This window comes from Centruroides sculpturatus, unplaced genomic scaffold, assembly GCF_000671375.1.
Source record: "Centruroides sculpturatus isolate CEXI.00-Female unplaced genomic scaffold, Cexi_2.0 scaffold1517, whole genome shotgun sequence".
In the NCBI taxonomy this organism is placed as follows: domain Eukaryota; kingdom Metazoa; phylum Arthropoda; class Arachnida; order Scorpiones; family Buthidae; genus Centruroides; species Centruroides sculpturatus.
In genome coordinates, this window is record NW_019385669.1 from 156,344 (window position 1) to 176,013 (window position 19,670).

The window sequence follows — 19,670 nt, forward strand, 5'->3', positions numbered from 1 at the left end:
ATTAAATGTAATGAGAACTAATAATTTGATGGCTGGGTGATCACATTGTTAAAGCCAACTACTCTTGGGGACCCAAAATCAAATGTAAGCAAATTAACCCAAAAATTTTTCACAAGTCTGTTGGTAGAAAAAGCTGAAAAAGCCTAACAATTTTTAATTTTAAAAATATGTGAAATAGTTAATTGGAAATTACTATTGATCTAAAAAAACAAAACCTTAAATATTGGTCCAACTATTTTTAATCTGGTAATGTTTTTAACCTTATTCAGAGGCTTTATGATGCCTTTTGAATGTGATCCATACTTAACAAATTAGAATTAAAATTGTAAAGTATCATCGCCAGGGAAGGTTTCTCTAATCTACATTTTCCAGCACCTATTTGTGGATAAAAGCTGAAGCACCCTCAAGAAGTATGGATAGAAAACAGAAGACATCCTTATGTCACCAGTTCCTTTTTCAGAAAATCCTTATATTTTTAATTGGGAAAATTTTTATATCTTTTTAAAGGACTTTTTAGTATTTTGGCAGCTAGTAGAAAGGAAGGTTGGTCACTGAGATTGTACACTCTGCAACATGAAATTAATAAATGATGGTCCCTATTTGGGTGGACTTTGTCTTAAAATACAGTGGTGCCTCGTATAATGTATGCCTCGAATAACAGACACTGTGAACAACAGACCTCTGTTTGGCCATTACATGACTCAAGCAATGGACTGGCTGCGAACAATGGACTTTCCGTTTGGCAGTTATGTGAGGCGAACAACGGTCTTTCTGCGAACAAGTGTGAATGATTTTTCCACTCTTTTGCCGTTGCCAATGACAATCGGCTATTTTTATAACACATTAGTATTATTAGAATATATTATTGTTATATCTGAAGTACAGAGCTCCCGTTGGGATTCGGCTTGCTCCCTTGTTTATTACATACATCACCTCAGTGCAGGGTATTTAATTTATTCAAGTGTTGTGCAAATCATGGCTTCTAAAAAAACAGAAAGGTGATTTCAATTGAAACAAAGCAAGACATCATCAGAAGGAGTGAAAGTTGACAAAAACTTCCTTGTCAAATGGAGAGAGGTTTAGGAGTTTACCAACACTCATTATCCAAACAGAACTGAGGCCAACAGGATCAATGATCTCTACAATGACACCCTTGCCCGTCATTTCCGACAGGTGTTGAAGANTGTAAAGTATCATCGCCAGGGAAGGTTTCTCTAATCTACATTTTCCAGCACCTATTTGTGGATAAAAGCTGAAGCACCCTCAAGAAGTATGGATAGAAAACAGAAGACATCCTTATGTCACCAGTTCCTTTTTCAGAAAATCCTTATATTTTTAATTGGGAAAATTTTTATATCTTTTTAAAGGACTTTTTAGTATTTTGGCAGCTAGTAGAAAGGAAGGTTGGTCACTGAGATTGTACACTCTGCAACATGAAATTAATAAATGATGGTCCCTATTTGGGTGGACTTTGTCTTAAAATACAGTGGTGCCTCGTATAATGTATGCCTCGAATAACAGACACTGTGAACAACAGACCTCTGTTTGGCCATTACATGACTCAAGCAATGGACTGGCTGCGAACAATGGACTTTCCGTTTGGCAGTTATGTGAGGCGAACAACGGTCTTTCTGCGAACAAGTGTGAATGATTTTTCCACTCTTTTGCCGTTGCCAATGACAATCGGCTATTTTTATAACACATTAGTATTATTAGAATATATTATTGTTATATCTGAAGTACAGAGCTCCCGTTGGGATTCGGCTTGCTCCCTTGTTTATTACATACATCACCTCAGTGCAGGGTATTTAATTTATTCAAGTGTTGTGCAAATCATGGCTTCTAAAAAAACAGAAAGGTGATTTCAATTGAAACAAAGCAAGACATCATCAGAAGGAGTGAAAGTTGACAAAAACTTCCTTGTCAAATGGAGAGAGGTTTAGGAGTTTACCAACACTCATTATCCAAACAGAACTGAGGCCAACAGGATCAATGATCTCTACAATGACACCCTTGCCCGTCATTTCCGACAGGTGTTGAAGAAGAGAGAGAAACAGACCATGTTGGACATGTTTTTCAAGAAGCAAGCTGCCAAAAAAAAAGGATGGAACAAGAGGAGATGATTCTGCAAGCTCTGGTAGCCTCTCCTGAATCTGACTCCAATTAAAAAACAATAAAAAGAGACCTACTGCAATGTGTAAAAAGTCTGTATCTGTATGAATGTGTAAAGAAAGTGTTCCTCCACCTCCTTCTCACAACATCTGACTACCCAGCATAATTGGTGACTACTCCATTTTCATTTTTTTTATGGTACAGTACGGTTATTTTATGCTGCGGAACGAATTATATGTTTTAACATGCATTTCTATGGGAAAATGCATTTCCTATAATGGACTTTTCATTTAATGGATGTGCACCTGGAATGGATTAAGTACATTATACGAGGCACTACTGTACTTAACTTATATTAAAAATAAATAACTATTTAGAGAATCTAATTATGCATTATTTTAAGTTTTAAAATTATTTTTTAACTTTCTAGTTCTAAATTCTTTATAAAAACCCTGTAAATGTGTTTTCTTTTTTTATATACTAAATAAGATGTGAAACTACTAGTCCAATTAAAACAAATTTTGATTGTTAAAAAAGGCTAAATATAAATTTAGTCTTTTAATAACAATATAATTTTTATGTAGAAAACAAGTATATGTTTGAATTTGAACATCGTTAAATTTCTTTTTTTGAACTTGTTCTGTCAAAACTCTTGATGATCTATAAATCAGAATGAAAATGTTCAGGAAACATTAAGATTGCTGTTATATTTATGTAGTCATTTGTTTGTTTATAATGAAAGTGAAGCATAATTAGTTCTTAAATTATATAATTATATTTTAAAAATTTCTTATATGTTGCAGAAAATTAATATGCTTAATTATATTATAAAATTAAAAATATTGTAATTTAACAGAAAAAATTATAATTCTTGAGACTATACATACAGCATGAGCCAATTTCTTTTGGTCCCTTCACATGCTATTGAGGTAATAACAATTCCACGGTGGGGTCAACCTTTTATTATAGGCTACTCGTCTGCCATACAATGCAAAAAAGTTAAAATAGTCCTTTAGCAGTGTCACAAAGATAAAATTAATAAAAACGTTTTTTAAAATTTTGGAATTGTTATTACCTCAACAGCATATGAAGGGAATGAAAGAAATTAACTCATCTTGTATGTATAGTTTCAAGAAATATAATTTTTTCTGTTAAAGTAAATTTGTCCGGGCAATTTTTTAAAAATATTGTTTTTTACACTTTTTTCAGGCACTTCCGTATGTCGCACTTCTTATAGTGATGTTATTTTTTATATATGCTGTTATTGGTATGCAGGTAAGATGAAATTTGGAAATTATATTAGCTTTTTTATTACTAATTTGAAATCTCATATTGTCAAGCTAATATAGATATAGTTATCGATGTAAATACACAAAACACAAACAAATTGAAGTTATGCTATGCTATCCATATTACCATACATTTGCTCTTTATTTATCATTTCAAACAAAACAAATGACTAGTTCAATACTCTTGTAAGTTTTTATTTCTCAACTTGAAGTTAAGTTAACATCAAATGTGATACAAACAATAATCAGAGGGTATTCAAATATTACACAATGCTTTAAGTTCCCATTACAATCAGTTGTTTTGTCTTTTTGTGACAATTACGTATTAGTCTAATCTGCAAATTTTCTTACATGGGAGAGGAAAATTGAAAAATACAGGTGAGAGGAGACACTAATGAGAGAAGTTCTTCAAATGTTTATGTTGCATAATCGTTGCCTTATCTTGGTCATCTCGTTGATTGGAGCAGAGTCCATTAACTCTCGTAATTCTTCCCTTGCACAGTCACATCGTCACTGGTTGCCTTCGTGTTCTTCCTGAAATGGCACTGAAAATAAAAGAGAGTCTCTCTCTTAACCACAAGTCAATATATACCCTCTCCTTCTCCCCTACTGGGTTTATTGTCCCTCCAGGCAATAACAGGTAAATAAACGCTTCGTAACTGACAATTTAATTTTACAGAAATGTTCAGAAATGATAAGCGATTGTCTCACTTTAATATATTTGTAAAAATGAAATTGTAGAGGAAAGCTTTATATTTATTAAATCAAGTATTACGAACGCATTAAAGTTTAACATTATGAGCTCTTTAAAATGCTTTTAATAAATTCAGTTTTAGAATTAGCTACCAAATATTTTTATCATATTTTAAGAACAATGCATTACTTATTATTATTATTTCAATAATATGAGCAAAATTTGTTATTAATACAAAATTTCAAGCATTAAAAATATACATTTTGTCAATTAAAAGGATTTTTATTTCAAACATCTTTAGAATTTTAGTTTATTACCATAAAAGAATCATAATATGAAATTTAAATATATTAAGACCTTTAACTATTTCATTTAGAAAATTGGCAATTAGAAACTAAATTTGTAAGCTATTGTAAGCTTAGAAACTATTTTTAAGTAATTGTAAATTTACAAGTAATTATGATTTTGTAAATATCTGTTTTATGTTGATTATGTTATTTAATAAAGGTTTTTGGAAGAATTGCTTTAAACCCCGAATCACCTATTAATAGAAACAATAATTTTCAAACTTTTCCTCAAGCAGTTCTAGTATTATTTAGGTAAGTTAATTTAAACTAACTACAATATTTTAAGAGATCAATTAGTATTTTGATTTAAAATTCAATATAATTTTAATTATTTTGCATTTAAGGTTATATGCATAAAATTCATTATGTTAGATTATTCTTTCAATTGCTGCTTAAATACATATAAAAAGAGAAAAATATTTTTTAACATGATATATGTTAAAAATTTATTGATTCTATAATGTAATTGCGATGGCTTATAAGAGATTTAATATTTAAATTTCAGAAAAATTTACCGATAGCTATGAAAATTAATTGTGACTAAGATCTATAGACTATAGTTGAATAAATCTTACACAAATCTTCAGAATTTTTCTGAAAATCTGAACTTAGAAATGTAATACAATATTTTGAATCTTTCCTTCTAATTCTACTTTTTCTAGTAACTGTTTAATTACTGAATATATAATATGAAATGTTATAGTTATTAATAAAGTCATCCATTTTGACATCTTTACATGTGAAGACATTTTAAATTATCTGCTATCATAATGTCTAAATCCATCAAGACAGTTTAACAAGAATGAGTAACCATAGTGAGAATTAAGCAATATTCACTAGTTTTATTTCTAATTAAAGATTGTCATAATATTTCAAGAGTAATTTCCTTGATTATTTTAAATTTTGTACCAGAAAACTTTTGGTTTATTTGCTATTGCGAATTTTATTGTCTCTACTAATTATTTTCATAAAGAATCAGTAGAGCTTATGCAGACTTTATATTTATATTGCAAACAATACAGGGTGTTGCCTAAAAAGTGATCCAGTGTGAGAATTAAAGATGTACGAGACAAATAGTTCCAACGAATATCACTTAAACAATAATTTATTACAACAGGGATTAACAGGTATACAGAAATGCCCGTCAGAGACAAATACACGAATATACAACAGGTCTCTACTCTCGTCCGGAATCTTACAAAAATTTTAATTACCACGATATAGGGTCTAATCACTAACTTATAATTAACTTATATCTAACTTAATCTAATACTATACTAATAAGAGGAAAAGGAAGGAAAGAAAGAAAAGGTCTACCGGTAGTTATCACAGGAGGTCCTGATGGTGGTTTCCGATAAATGCGGGGGTTTTCTCGGCCGACTTTGGTATATTAAACATTCCTAGTATGAAATTTGGCACTTAGTATTCGTAGACTACTATCTCTCATCAATCAAGTCGCTAGTCCCTTTCTCTTCTCTGTGGACTACGCTCAACTTCGTACATTGGGCTGGTTCTTTGTCTTAAGACTGACTTATTGTCCCGACGATATTTTCTTAACCCGCTCTCCTCGTCGTTCAGGCAAAAAGTGTCCTTCTCACCCCACGGGCAGGGCCGCGCCCTGTTCACGTCGGTAAGCCACCAATCAGGACCCACGAAATTCCCGCTCCTGATCGGGTGACCGGAAATGGTCATTAGTATGAAGAAGAAGGAAGGAAAAGAACAAAGAATCTTAAATCTAAATACTATAACTATGTATATACAAAATGGCGGACAGCCACACCAGACTAATAGCACAGAAATAACTGTCATATTTATGTAAAAAATGCTTGCTTTCATACATTATTGAAAATGGACTACTCATTAATACATCAATGACTTTTCCCTATCTCTCAAAAAAAGAGGGAGTAAAATTTATCTCAGTTTCTACTGCACATAGAACTACAGTTCCAATTGTAAAGTTGTAGAGTAGGTCAAAGTTAATACATTCCACATTTTTTTCAGTTAAAAATTGATAAAGAGGGTGTACCACATACTCCCAAAAATTTGAAGGGCTGTGTAAATTTGGTTTTCCTGTAATGCTGAGCTGCTGTGTGTTTGCTTCGCAACCTTTAATTATTTTGTGATAAGCAAGCCGTTAATGAAGAAAATATTTTGGTTTCATTTTAGTGAAATCAAAATGTGTTGAAAATGTATTAGAATAAATGAAAAAGAATAAAACATATTTTCCAGATCACAAACACATACACAAAAAAATCACTGTATCAAGTTCTACATCAAAACATAAACACTTCCAAGAAATCACTCAAACTTGTCTCTATTAACAAGCAACACATATATTCATTCAATTGTTGAATATAGAAAATTATGCTTGGAGTGAGTGTTTGATAGACCTCATAATTTACTTTTCAAGATCTTCAGCATCCAATATTGGCATTTTGTATACACAATTTTTAAAATATCCCCACAAAAAAATCCATAGGCTTAAGATCATGAAATCTTGGTGGCCACTTCAATGAACCATGTGGGCCAATCCACTGTTCTCCAAGCCTCTAAATATTTATTATTTTATAAACCTATTGATTCTACAAATTCATTTCTTATTCGTAACAGGTCATCTTTCTACAACAGTAATTGTATTCTTTTTCCTTGAAACTTTTTGTCTTTTTATTTTACATATTCCCTATCAGTTCTGTTACTTTGTCATTAGTGACATAAATGTAAGTCCTTTTCCATGTCAAAAATCCTTTAAAATATGATTAAATATTATCAGATTCAGAAGTTTTGTAATAAGCAAAATTTTTAACATCTCTTCAGCATCAATTCTCTGAGGAACAAAAATATTCAAAAAACTACTCACAAAATCTGGATTTGATGAATGACATGAAAAGAAACCTTATTTTTATAACAGCAAACAATTTTAAAGATTAGACAAACTATTAATAGGCCAATATCAGGACAATGTACAGTACTTATATATTCTATTTTTAGAATATATATGAGTTCTAACACAAATGTTACAAAATTTGGAAGATTTTTGAAATTCATCAGTATTATACTGTATGAAATTGCACATCATTACATAATTTGTTAATTTGGTCAAGATTTAAATGAGAGGTTTATTTTGATGTTACAAATATAAATTTTTTTTTAAATTAAAAACTNATTTATAAAACTCATCAAACAATGTCATAAAACTAAGATTGTAAGTCAAATATTTTAAGAAATTATATTTTAACCTTTCAACAGTGGTATAGTCAGGTATGGTGCTATCCCTAGTAGTGGAGTATAAACATGGGAAATTTTTAAAGTATTTTTCCACACGTTTTTTCTCATTACCGTTTCAGAAAAATATTTTGTAAACAGTTATATCTAGTAAAGAAAAGTCTTTTTTTATTGTTACATAATTCATTTTTATGTGAATTTTTTTCACAGTAGTTTTTGGCGATACCCCCAAAAGAATTTAATGGATATATATGTCCTTCACCACTGCCACACAATTGCCCTGGACGGATATATCTATCCCTCACTGTCAAGTGGTTAACAAAAATAGTGTGGATATTATTTAGAAAAAAACAGCTTTAGCTCTATTAATGATTAAATATAACAAATTTAATAAATAGTGAAAAGAAATCAAGTACATCAATGTAATTCAATCTAAATTAATCAATGCATTATTAAACAATGCAAAAATTAAACAGTACTTGAAGTTTAAATGATGCTTATGTATTCAATCCCATACCATCATGAAAGGATTGGCCAACATGGTGTTGGCTATCTACACCTCCAACCCCAACATCAATGTTGAATTCCGCAAAGCACGCCTCTTACATAGCTCTTCTAGTCAACTCTTTCGAGCGGGTGGAAATATATAAGGCCACCCACAATAACACTGCTATTAATTTTTGCAATGTTGACTCCTTCCCCAAAGTGTGGGGATCGAGGGCCATCGAAAATTAGATTATGCAAGTTTTGGGTAGGGTCCTGCCACCAGGTGTTTTGTTGGACACACCTCCGATTTAGACAAAAAAACAAATAGTTAAGGCATGATGGTAAGAGTCACTCCGAAGTCCAGGAATGATCCTCTCAGGAGGATGAATGCAAAGTCAAGTACAAATGAAGAAGTTTATTACCAAAAAACTAAATTATAAAATCCGATTTAGGAAGTTGGCCTAATCTATGAAACGGTGGGGGTATCTGAACTGCGCAACACACAACATACCAGGAAAAGAGTTGTCTTCTCTTCTTTCTTTACTTTCTCTGCATGTACTCTTCTCCTTTTCATCTTTCTCCTTTACTCAGTTCTGCCCGTGGTCCTTCACTAAGTCTGTCACTCAGCTGCTTTTTCCATTTCTCACTGAGTTGTTCCATCCTCTAAGTCCGACTCCCCATTCTGGGTTAAGTTGCTCAGTCAGTCAGTCAGTCCCCTGTCTGGCTAGTCAGTCAGTCTATTAATCCAGTCTGTCAATTTTGTCATTTCTTTCTGTTTTATTCTTTGTTTTTGACCAATCATGCTTTTGTTGAGGAAGGTGAAGTAATTTGTAAAAAACAAGATTGGTATCCAGTGGTCTTCCTCCTCCTCTATTCTCAATGAAAAATAAAATACATCCATGTGACATGTATAGCATATCATTGGTCACCCAACACCATCGAAAAAGGGTAAAATGATGGTCATCCCCCTCATCTTTTCCTTTGCATGTTGTGAGATTTATAACAGTTAATTGATAATTTTTTTTATTCTAATTTGTTTCTCTAAATTATTTTAAATTGATATTACTAAAAATTTTGGAAAGGGGGTCCCTAAAATTGGAAAAATAGGCGAAATTCCTTTACAATGTTGATTGATAGATAAACAGTTTTGGTGTCACATTTACATATGCATCTTTGAGATGTGGGTCCAAAGAGCATCCTAATAGCTAATAGTTGTTCTTTACACAACCAGACAGAACAATAAAAACGGATATAAAATACACATAGAGTTTAAAATGCAATAAAATTTTTAACTGATTAATTGAAGTGAATACATTATTAACTAAAAGATTAGAATAAAGTGATTAAAATTACACAGATAACGTAAATAACAATTTATGAAGCATGCACACGCGCACACACACACACACTATATATATATATAAATATATATATATATATTAATAACAACAAATTTTGGAGGTGGAAATGGTAGGCCTCAGAACAGCATGGAAGTCTTTCTTCAAACTATAAATCTTACTTCTCCCCTTTCTCTCATCGTTCATTACCTCTCTTTTGTATACATGTTCAGCAATCTCCCATCCCATCCCATTTGTTTCAGCATTTGGGGATTAGTTTGCCTGATGATGGATGTTAAACATGTGCGAAAACATTTGCAATTTTTATAAAAATTGCTGGTTTATAGGTGTAGTGTTTTTACTTATGTCTCATATATTCAATATTAAAATTAAAGATATAGTTTATGAGTTTATTTTATAATGCTTTATTTTTTTGATCAAATGTTTGTTTTGTATTCATTTTTTTTATCTTATATTTATTTTTGACAAGACTATATCTTGTTTATAAAATCGTACTGCCTGCTGTGTTACCAGCTTAGATGTATGAAGGAGTACATGTCAGGAATTGCAATTTGGCACAGAGTATTAGATGCCAAAATCATGCACACATACAAAAACCAGACTTGTAGGTACTCAGGAGACTGAGAACTGAGTCAAAATAAAATACAAAATGGCGACTCTCTCTACAAACAGGCAAAGCAAAGTCATGTGGTGAGAGTACCACCCACAGTCGTTCTAGGAAGTGGAGGACTCTGACCCTACAACTGAACACGTAGTATTTTCTTTGTTAAATAAAATTTGTAATCTAATTTTGTAAATTTGGGAGTGCTTCAAATATGACATTAAAACAGGGTTTTATGTCATTACAAGTATGTTTTTTTAACATTATCTAGTATAGTAAAATTGTGGGACCGAAAAAAATTTGACTTTATATTAGGGTTGTCGTTATGGATTAAACTGTATATTGTTTGTGCAAAATAAAAAAATAATTTCAGACGATACAATAGCCATGATTATTTTTTTCAAAAATGGGACATTTTTGTTACACATCGACAAAAATTTAACCCAGGCCAACACGCAACGGAGAGAAATTTCGAAATTGGATAGGTTAATTTCATTGAAAATGCATCATGGACAATCTCATGGTTGTGGCCAGCAAAGTTTGAATGATCACGTCCAAAAGCAGCAATACCAAAGAAGATTGGAGAATAAGAACAAGAGCCGTCTTGAGTGTCAAAGTGATTCTGCTTAGTAGTGAGTCTCTGAGACATATTCTTGTCCCAAATATGGTTTTGTCATTTTACTTGTTTAATGTAATTTTAAGCAGTTGGAATCAAACCTAATTTATTTGACCATTAAGTACTTGGATAAAACAATTTTTATTAATGTTATAAAAAAATAATTTAAAAGTTTTCTTTTTTGGTAATTTTCTTTATTGAAGATATTATGTACAGTACTTTATGCTGTATGAATAATTGTTAATCCAGAACCTATAATCTGTAATGTCTGGTAATCTGGCACTCTGTGAAAAACAGTTAATAATCTAGGATTGGTCAATAATAATCTAACCTACTATTAGTACATGAACCAGAACTCATTTGAACATATATATTGAAAAACATGTTCATCAATGTTTTTGCAAGTTTTCAATCAACTTTAACACACTATAGAATATTCAGACTAATTAAAGAGTATTTATAAACAAATCAAAAGCATAGAGCAGCATATTCTGGTACAAAATGTACAGTAATGTCTTCAATGTTTAGGCAACTGTACATATAACTTACCAGATTTTGCAAAATTACAAAAATGTCCAGTAATCTGGCATTTTTAATAATCAATACCATTTGATTCAAGGTGCTGAATTAGCAAACTTCTACTATAATTAATTTTAAAGATTACAATTTTAATCTTTATTAAAAATTTAATAATTGTTAATTTTTAAATATATAATAATTTTATATTTGACAGAATTATTTTGGTGATGCTTGGAATGTATTTGATTTCATCATTGTTCTTGGTAGCTTTATTGATATTGTTTATTCTGAAGTCAATGTAAGTAAAGAGGATAAAGTTTTGTTCGTACATTTGTTAAAATTAAAACATTCTAATAACTGAAACATTTAATATTTCAGCCAGGAACAAATATCATTAGTATCAACTTTTTTCGTCTGTTTCGTGTGATGCGTCTCATAAAACTTTTGAGTCGAGGAGAAGGCATTCGCACATTATTATGGACATTCATCAAATCATTTCAAGTAAATTTATATGAAATATTTGGATTATTTATTTATAAATTTTTAAAATATTTGTTTACATTGTTCTCAATATAGATATTTCTGAAATTATATGAAATATATTTTTTTAATAGAATTTATGTAAATATTTTTCACTTTTAGTAACTGTTTTAATAGTCTTAATCAAATAATTTATAAATAAAAGATTCTTTCTTAAAAGTTAATAGCACAAAAATAGATATTTTATTTTACATAATATAAATTATCATTAAATAAAGATGAAATTTAGACATTTTGAAAAAAACTTCATTAAGAATTAACTCAACAATGATTACAAAATTGGTTAAAATGATCAGAAAAGATCATGAATTTACAAGAATAAAAGAATAAGTTGTTAGTGTATTATTTCTTATTATATTATTTTTTCATTTTTATTTCAAATATTTTTATATACTTCTTTTATATTTATATTTTCTTGATTTTTAATATTAATTTTAATTAAATGTAATGAGAACTAATAATTTGATGGCTGGGTGATCACATTGTTAAAGCCAACTACTCTTGGGGACCCAAAATCAAATGTAAGCAAATTAACCCAAAAATTTTTCACAAGTCTGTTGGTAGAAAAAGCTGAAAAAGCCTAACAATTTTTAATTTTAAAAATATGTGAAATAGTTAATTGGAAATTACTATTGATCTAAAAAAACAAAACCTTAAATATTGGTCCAACTATTTTTAATCTGGTAATGTTTTTAACCTTATTCAGAGGCTTTATGATGCCTTTTGAATGTGATCCATACTTAACAAATTAGAATTAAAATTGTAAAGTATCATCGCCAGGGAAGGTTTCTCTAATCTACATTTTCCAGCACCTATTTGTGGATAAAAGCTGAAGCACCCTCAAGAAGTATGGATAGAAAACAGAAGACATCCTTATGTCACCAGTTCCTTTTTCAGAAAATCCTTATATTTTTAATTGGGAAAATTTTTATATCTTTTTAAAGGACTTTTTAGTATTTTGGCAGCTAGTAGAAAGGAAGGTTGGTCACTGAGATTGTACACTCTGCAACATGAAATTAATAAATGATGGTCCCTATTTGGGTGGACTTTGTCTTAAAATACAGTGGTGCCTCGTATAATGTATGCCTCGAATAACAGACACTGTGAACAACAGACCTCTGTTTGGCCATTACATGACTCAAGCAATGGACTGGCTGCGAACAATGGACTTTCCGTTTGGCAGTTATGTGAGGCGAACAACGGTCTTTCTGCGAACAAGTGTGAATGATTTTTCCACTCTTTTGCCGTTGCCAATGACAATCGGCTATTTTTATAACACATTAGTATTATTAGAATATATTATTGTTATATCTGAAGTACAGAGCTCCCGTTGGGATTCGGCTTGCTCCCTTGTTTATTACATACATCACCTCAGTGCAGGGTATTTAATTTATTCAAGTGTTGTGCAAATCATGGCTTCTAAAAAAACAGAAAGGTGATTTCAATTGAAACAAAGCAAGACATCATCAGAANAAAGCTTAGAGGTTCCGATTAATTATACACAAACTTCCCATCTGAACCAGAAATAACATGATTTTTTAAAATTAAAATATGATTAAAACTTGCAGCACAGTATCACAACAATGTCACAGTAATATACATTTAATTTTTGTTTATTAAATTATGTTTTTATGATCTGAAAACTGATATGTTATATTTCATTTTATTGTTTCTAAGGATTGTTTGTTTTATTAAATTATGGCAACACAACACTTGGGCAATCTGCCTAGGAGGGAGTCCTTCCAGCAGTCTTTTTAAAGATAACTGGCCCCTATTCAGGCATTACAGACATGGAGAAAACCCAGAAAACTCCATGTGGCAGCCTGTCCTGGTGAGGTGTGAACCCACGACTGAACTCCCAGTATTCAGGGAACAGAACTGCTTGGCCACTGATGGGCCTGTTTCTAAAGATATTTCTGATTTCCCTCACTTATTTTCCACCTCTTTAATTAAGTGATAACATACTGATCCTAAACTTAAACTTCTTCTTCTATTTTATTTGGCACAAAAGATGCCACCTGATTCCACATAGAACTACCAGGTAGCAGATACAATATAGATTGGTAGAGGGTACATAGGTAAATTACATAAAACATAAGTGCAGAAAACCACGTACAATAAGAAATAATTGTAAAAAGAGAGGATACATGTGAAAAATATAGAGACACGCAAAAATTTACACATTATTTACAGATGATGAGCACATAATACATATAATGGTAAAACACACAATGCATATTTATATAAGGCATTTACATCCTATTAATACTAAAGTTGGAATCTAAAATATTGTTGAAATAAAAATACAAATATAAATACCACTCTGCGTACAATGTACAGTAATAATACATATAGTAAAGCAAAATGAGTTACATGAGAGATAAAATACAAATAAAGTATATATATGTAACAAATACGTATTTACATAAAATTATTTAAAAAATTGTTGTAGTTGAAGAATGATAATGGTGACAAAGAATGAAAGCTAGTGGGAGCTGACTTGAGGGACTGTTGTGACTTTGTTGTAGGAAGATATGAGCTGTTTGAAGTAGAAGTAAATGTTCTTGTCTTCTATTAATTGCACTCACACAGCCAACATCTCCCTTTGTCCAAAACTGCATGTCTCAAAAAGTGGCAAGGGATGGATAGTGTGAGAGTTAAAGATGTACGAGACAAATAGTTCCAACGAATATCACTTAAACAATAATTTATTACAACAGGGATTAACATGTATACAGAAATGCCCGTCAGAGACAAATACACGAATATACAACAGGTCTCTACTCTCGTCCGGAATCTTACAAAAATTTTAATTACCACGATATAGGGTCTAATCACTAACTTATAATTAACTTATATCTAACTTAATCTAATACTATACTAATAAGAGGAAAAGGAAGGAAAGAAAGAAAAGGTCTACCGGTAGTTATCACAGGAGGTCCTGATGGTGGTTTCCGATAAATGCGGGGGTTTTCTCGGCCGACTTTGGTATATTAAACATTCCTAGTATGAAATTTGGCACTTAGTATTCGTAGACTACTATCTCTCATCAATCAAGTCGCTAGTCCCTTTCTCTTCTCTGTGGACTACGCTCAACTTCGTACATTGGGCTGGTTCTTTGTCTTAAGACTGACTTATTGTCCCGACGATATTTTCTTAACCCGCTCTCCTCGTCGTTCAGGCAAAAAGTGTCCTTCTCACCCCACGGGCAGGGCCGCGCCCTGTTCACGTCGGTAAGCCACCAATCAGGACCCACGAAATTCCCGCTCCTGATCGGGTGACCGGAAATGGTCATTAGTATGAAGAAGAAGGAAGGAAAAGAACAAAGAATCTTAAATCTAAATACTATAACTATGTATATACAAAATGGCGGACAGCCACACCAGACTAATAGCACAGAAATAACTGTCATATTTATGTAAAAAATGCTTGCTTTCATACATTATTGAAAATGGACTACTCATTAATACATCAATGACTTTTCCCTATCTCTCAAAAAAAGAGGGAGTAAAATTTATCTCAGTTTCTACTGCACATAGAACTACAGTTCCAATTGTAAAGTTGTAGAGTAGGTCAAAGTTAATACATTCCACATTTTTTTCAGTTAAAAATTGATAAAGAGGGTGTACCACATACTCCCAAAAATTTGAAGGGCTGTGTAAATTTGGTTTTCCTGTAATGCTGAGCTGCTGTGTGTTTGCTTCGCAACCTTTAATTATTTTGTGATAAGCAAGCCGTTAATGAAGAAAATATTTTGGTTTCATTTTAGTGAAATCAAAATGTGTTGAAAATGTATTAGAATAAATGAAAAAGAATAAAACATATTTTCCAGATCACAAACACATACACAAAAAAATCACTGTATCAAGTTCTACATCAAAACATAAACACTTCCAAGAAATCACTCAAACTTGTCTCTATTAACAAGCAACACATATATTCATTCAATTGTTGAATATAGAAAATTATGCTTGGAGTGAGTGTTTGATAGACCTCATAATTTACTTTTCAAGATCTTCAGCATCCAATATTGGCATTTTGTATACACAATTTTTAAAATATCCCCACAAAAAAATCCATAGGCTTAAGATCATGAAATCTTGGTGGCCACTTCAATGAACCATGTGGGCCAATCCACTGTTCTCCAAGCCTCTAAATATTTATTATTTTATAAACCTATTGATTCTACAAATTCATTTCTTATTCGTAACAGGTCATCTTTCTACAACAGTAATTGTATTCTTTTTCCTTGAAACTTTTTGTCTTTTTATTTTACATATTCCCTATCAGTTCTGTTACTTTGTCATTAGTGACATAAATGTAAGTCCTTTTCCATGTCAAAAATCCTTTAAAATATGATTAAATATTATCAGATTCAGAAGTTTTGTAATAAGCAAAATTTTTAACATCTCTTCAGCATCAATTCTCTGAGGAACAAAAATATTCAAAAAACTACTCACAAAATCTGGATTTGATGAATGACATGAAAAGAAACCTTATTTTTATAACAGCAAACAATTTTAAAGATTAGACAAACTATTAATAGGCCAATATCAGGACAATGTACAGTACTTATATATTCTATTTTTAGAATATATATGAGTTCTAACACAAATGTTACAAAATTTGGAAGATTTTTGAAATTCATCAGTATTATACTGTATGAAATTGCACATCATTACATAATTTGTTAATTTGGTCAAGATTTAAATGAGAGGTTTATTTTGATGTTACAAATATAAATTTTTTTTTAAATTAAAAACTATTTTTCTGAGTTGTTCTTGGTTTGTCATAAAAAAAATTGCCAAGCAGTTGATAATTTCTCTCTGTCTTTGAAATTGAAACTGAGGCATTCTCTTATATTTATCACCTTGAAACCCTGGAAATAAAATTGTTTTCTGGTATGAAAATATGGTTATTTTATATGAAACAAAAATACATTGGCCAAGTTTAACTGATATTATAATTTTATTAATTTTTATAGTAAAATAAAATAATAATACATCTATTTTTCATATTAAAATTTAACTGAAACAGAGAGATCAGAGTATAACAAAACCTTTTTTACAGTTCCATCAAAAATTTATAAAAATCTATAAAAATATCAGCGATTTGGCCATTTAACATAAAAAGTTTTTTAGTATAACCACATTTTTTTTTAATCAAATTATACATATTTATTGAAAAGAAAAATTAGTTAATATTTTATAATTTATTCTAATAAGTTACACTAATCTTTTGTAAAAGGAAACTTCATGTTATGTTAAAAGAAGGGTATTCTTTAATTGATGAACATAAATTATGGACTTAATTACAAGATTATATAAGATAATATAAAGTATAAAATTTGAAGATCTAACATTTGACTTTGAAAAAAAAGGAAGAAGATAGTGAATGATCTGTATCTTTTTGTTTTGTTTGTTAAAAATTCATTAAATATGATTATGCTAATTCAACTAAATATCTTTATAACAAAAAAAGGAAGTTTTTCTTTCACAGAAAATTAATCAGCAGAATTCTATTATCCCTGAAACAACTATTGTATTTAATTCATAACTTCAAAAAACTACTCACATCAAACCGGATGAAATGACTAACAGAACAACAACCTTATTTTCAAAGCAATGAAAAATTTAACATAGTTTATACAAACATTTTCAAACTATTAATAGGCCAAGAATGTTTTTCTAATATGTTTAATCTTTGGCAAGTTTAAAAAATGAGGTCACTTTTGTGTTATTCAAAAACTATTTTTGGATTTTATCTTCTGCTTCATTCCTTGATATGGATATTTGCAATATTAATAAAATTTGGATAAAATCTATTAGACTAATAATCTTTTTACATTAATAATAATTCCTTAATAGAAAATATATTTTGATAGATCTGCAACAGGTGAAGCCTGGCAAGAAATAATGATGGCTTGTACCAATAAACAAAATGCTAAATGTGATAGCAGATCTGAAGATACAGAACCATGTGGTTCAGAATTTGCACTTCCTTATTTTATTTCATTTTATATTCTTTGTTCTTTTTTGGTAAGTTTTGAACATCATTAAATTGTGAGAATGTAATATCAAATTATTTTAACAAATATAAATTGAATAATTTTTGTTATAGGTAATTAACCTTTTCGTTGCTGTCATTATGGATAATTTTGATTATTTAACCCGTGATTGGTCAATATTAGGTCCTCACCATCTTGATGAATTTGTTCGCTTATGGTCAGAATATGATCCTGATGCAAAGTGAGTTCGTTATTTTGTTGAATGATTTTTTAAAATATTTATTTGTTTGTTTACTTATATATAAATATACATATGAGAATGTTCTCATATTATTTGTAATTTGTAAAAGAGGGTGAGAGAGCTGTCAGTCTTTTAGCTGACTGACTTAGCTCGTTTAGATAGGAAACAGAAAGAAGGTTCGAAGGTAAGATGATAAGCAGCAAGAGGAAGTTAGATAGATAGGAGAGAGGAAGGAAGTGACCATGGGTTCCATGGGCGCCCGAAATGCCTCAACACACAAGTAAATCAAAATATGGTTACAAGGTCCAATAATAGCATGAAAACCACATAAACAAAATGGCGTGGCAATACAAACAGTATTCAGGGTTAATGTTTACAATTTATTAAAATATACAGGATATAGACAAAAATATTTCATAAAGCTTGTATCCTTGCTTCTGCTATGCATCAGCTAAAAACAAATACATGAGAGTATAGATAATTGGTAATTGGCTATTCAATGGTGTAAGTTGCCATGCACTCCGAAACCATTTTCATGGGGCCAAATCATATCTTTCATAGGGATAAGATATGATTTGGCCAGATAAAAAAAAAAAATGGGGAAGCAGCTGGATACTGTCAAAAAATAATAGGTGAAGAAACTGTCTGAGACTTTTCTACATGATCATCTTGAGCATATGAAGCCATTCTGATGGTACTTTTGGATTTTCTAGTCCATTTTCAAGGTACAAAAAAAAACAACTAATATTTTAGTAGAATTTTTTGCTAATAGAAATCAGTTCTGTGGGTGCGAGATAGATATTGTTTATAAATAAACAAACATTTAAGTTTCTACCTTGAATGTTTGTTTTAATCTGTTTATCTTTCCAAGAAATATATAAATTCCAAGTTAATTCAAAGAACCAAGTTCTACTATATCACTTTATAATAGAATATACTTATTTCTAAAATTTTTAGGATTTGATGAAACTCATTTTCTTTCATTTCAAAAGGGATGTGCAGGTGGTTTGTGCATCCTGTTTACTAAGGATGATGGAGAAATTCTTTTCGTTGGACCAGTTGTGTCTAAATTATAAAAAAACACTTATTTTAAAACATATTTCATTTTTATTTATTTATACAAATTGTATTTTCTTAAATTATTTTGCTTTTAATAAATAAATAATCAACAGTTCTGAAAATAAAAGCAAAATAACCTCAAAAGTACCTGATGTGAAAAGATTTGTTGTTTTTAAGTGATACAGTCAAAGATAGAGAAAAATTGTTATATTTTTAAAAACAAATAATATTTTTGAAAATTAACTGTTATAATTTTAAAAAATAATTATAAAATGATGAATAAATTTCATTTTATTTATTTTCAAATCATTTTAGAGGGAGAATAAAACATTTGGATGTTGTAACATTATTACGGAAAATATCCCCTCCTTTAGGATTTGGAAAACTTTGTCCTCATCGAGTTGCTTGTAAAGTATGACTGTCTTTTATTTTAAAATCTATTATATTACTTTTTTAATAAAATTGTTTTCTAATTATCTAATTTAAATATCGTAAGAATTTTATTAATGATTATATAATGCAAACACCATTTTATATAAAATGATTAACTGTTTATTTTGTATTTTATATATATATATA

At 30.2% G+C, this 19,670-nt stretch overlaps 1 protein-coding gene across 1 annotated transcript in view; it reads left to right on the forward strand.

The window, feature by feature from the left end:
* The window catches only part of LOC111641054 (voltage-dependent calcium channel type D subunit alpha-1-like), a 142,250-nt gene extending 122,643 nt beyond the window's left edge, over positions 1–19,607 (forward strand). Inside the window, exons 38-42 of the mRNA XM_023387161.1 lie at positions 3,322–3,387; positions 4,603–4,694; positions 17,669–17,822; positions 17,905–18,032; positions 19,407–19,607. Of these exons, the coding sequence (XP_023242929.1) occupies positions 3,322–3,387; positions 4,603–4,694; positions 17,669–17,822; positions 17,905–18,032; positions 19,407–19,509 (543 nt within the window). The 3' untranslated portion in view covers positions 19,510–19,607. The remainder of the gene's footprint in view (positions 1–3,321; positions 3,388–4,602; positions 4,695–17,668; positions 17,823–17,904; positions 18,033–19,406) is intronic.
* The last annotated feature ends 63 nt before the right edge of the window (positions 19,608–19,670 follow it).